The following is a 2,071-nucleotide window of genomic DNA, read 5'->3' as shown; positions in this document are numbered from 1 at the left end:
CTTTAAATAAAATCTCTGCCCCCTTTTCTCTGTCTTCTTCTGGGATCCCTGCAATGCAAATGTTATTACACTTGATGGAGTCACTGACCAATTTGGATAACTTATTTAACTTATTTTCTCTCATTTGCTCATTTTGATTACTTTCCATTACTCTATGTTACTCTATGTTACAGGTTCATTAAGTCCTTCCTCTGCTTCCTCTAGCCTACCATTTATTCTACCAAGTGTATTTTTAACTTCATTCATCTCTGATTGATTCTTGTTTTTGTTCTCTATCTCTTTTTGAAGGTCTTACTGATGTCCTCCACTCTTTTCTCAAGTCAGTGAGTATTATTATGATCATTACTTTATTTTTTTATATGTACAGTCATTTGATTTATAAAAAGATACAACAAAATTCAAAATGATACAAAATATCAATTTCAAAACAACATCTAACAATGAGTGTATTTAACCATACTCAGCTCATAACAGAGCAAATGGGTAAGGAGAATAATTCATGCTACAGCGTATTGCTCTATGAACTGGCAACAGAAAAAGTTGGTAAAGGAAGGCACAGGACCTCTATCTTTAGAGTGTTAGAATTAGAACCGAGGGGCTCCATAATCATCTGGCATCCGCTCAACGCTGTACCTATGGTTAGAAATGTACATGATGGGAACTCCAGGGATCTTCCGGATCCTTCGTTTAAGGTCCCGGTCAATTGTGGCCACAATGTAACACTTGTGCTGAGTTATTCTCTGTACTAAGCAGTCATCTGCATAGGTTCCTTTGTGTGTGCATGGTAATCGTTCAAATCTTGGGTCCTTGGCAATCCTTAGAGCCACTCGATACTTTTGCCCCAATTTCTCAGTTTCAGCCATTACACAGTCAGTTATACAAGGGATACACTTGGCAATCAGACAGTCCATCATTGATTGTACTAAATCGAGTTTGGCTTTAATGGAAAAGTTGATAAAGTTGGTATCAACCAGGATGTGGTAAGGCAGGCTCAGCTGTGTGTTGTATTGGAAGAATAAGCAGGAAGGATGTTGGGGGACTTCTTTTTCCTTGAGTGCACTGGGATCTTTCTTTTCTTTCTTTTTAGGTTTCAATCTATCCCTCTCTTTAAGCCTCTGATCTCGGAGACTAAGCATTCGCTTCATGGTTGCATACTTTCTTGCTTTCTTTTGCTTCCTCATGTTCACACTGCATTCTAGTTTCTTCTTTATGATCATTACTTTAAATTCTCTTTCAGGATATTATTTATATCCATTTTGCTTAAGTCTCTTGCTGTGATTTTGTTCTGTTCTTTCATTTGGGACAGATTCTTCTATCTCCTCATTTTGTCTAACTCTGTCTGTTTCCATGTATTGGGAAAGTCATCTACATTGCCCTGCTCTTGAAAAGCAGTGACTTTATGAAGAAGAGGTTCTATAGTTACCTGCAACACAGTATTCCCTGTTCCCCTAGGACCTTGCACTTCAGAGAATGACTTTTATGTGTGTTGCATGTTCTCTGTTTTGTTCTGGACACTTAACCCTTCAGTCCAGTTGTCTGCAGTGGCTCTCTTGGCTGTTGTGAGCAGTGTTTGAGCCATACCTGGGTAGGGTGCATTTTAACAAGGTGCACACCTGCTTCCTTGCTAAATGAGACCTAGAGCCCCTGCTTTGGGACTGGGTTGGCTAAGTAGATCTGCAAAGACTGGGGCGGTGTGCCCCAGTCTTGTGTAGTGCCTACCATTTCTGTCAGAGCAGCTGCTGTGGCAGCTGCTGGCACTGCCAGGACTGAGGCCCCTGCAAAAGGCAGGGGTTGAAATGCTGGGGAGATTTGCAGTGGTCTTGTCTGGACCTGGACTGGCAGCACCAGGACTGAAGCAAGCATAACTGGGAAGGGTGGATCCACTGAAGTAATGGGGCAGGGCTTAGTGTAAGCAAGCTCTATAGGGAGTGTGGGCATGAGCTGGTTTCTGCAGGTGGCCATGTGCTTATGCCTGCTGTGTCCTTTATTCCTGGAGGAGTCTCTCTGAGATCCTGTATCTCTAGGACATGCTCTGTGATGAGTAAATCACTCTCCTTCCAGTCTTTCCCAT

At 41.9% G+C, this 2,071-nt stretch overlaps 1 protein-coding gene across 1 annotated transcript; it reads right to left on the bottom strand.

Annotated features, from left to right (window-relative positions):
* Positions 1-442: 442 nt before the first annotated feature.
* On the bottom strand, positions 443-1,181 carry LOC120219992 (rRNA-processing protein FCF1 homolog). The gene has a single exon (XM_039216923.1). The coding sequence runs from the start codon at positions 1,179-1,181 to the stop codon at positions 585-587; it is 597 nt and encodes a 198-aa protein (XP_039072854.1). The 3' UTR covers positions 443-584.
* Positions 1,182-2,071: the final 890 nt, after the last annotated feature.

The sequence above is a fragment of the Hyaena hyaena genome, unplaced genomic scaffold (assembly GCF_003009895.1).
Source record: "Hyaena hyaena isolate Hyena2069 unplaced genomic scaffold, ASM300989v1 scaffold_660, whole genome shotgun sequence".
In the NCBI taxonomy this organism is placed as follows: domain Eukaryota; kingdom Metazoa; phylum Chordata; class Mammalia; order Carnivora; family Hyaenidae; genus Hyaena; species Hyaena hyaena.
Note: the sequence above shows the minus strand (reverse complement) of the source record. Positions and strands in the feature narration are given on the sequence as shown.

Coding starts and splice junctions, on each gene's coding strand:
- LOC120219992 (XM_039216923.1), bottom strand. CDS start 1,181: ATGAGGAAGCAAAAGAAAGCAAGAAAGTATGCAACCATGAAGCGAATG.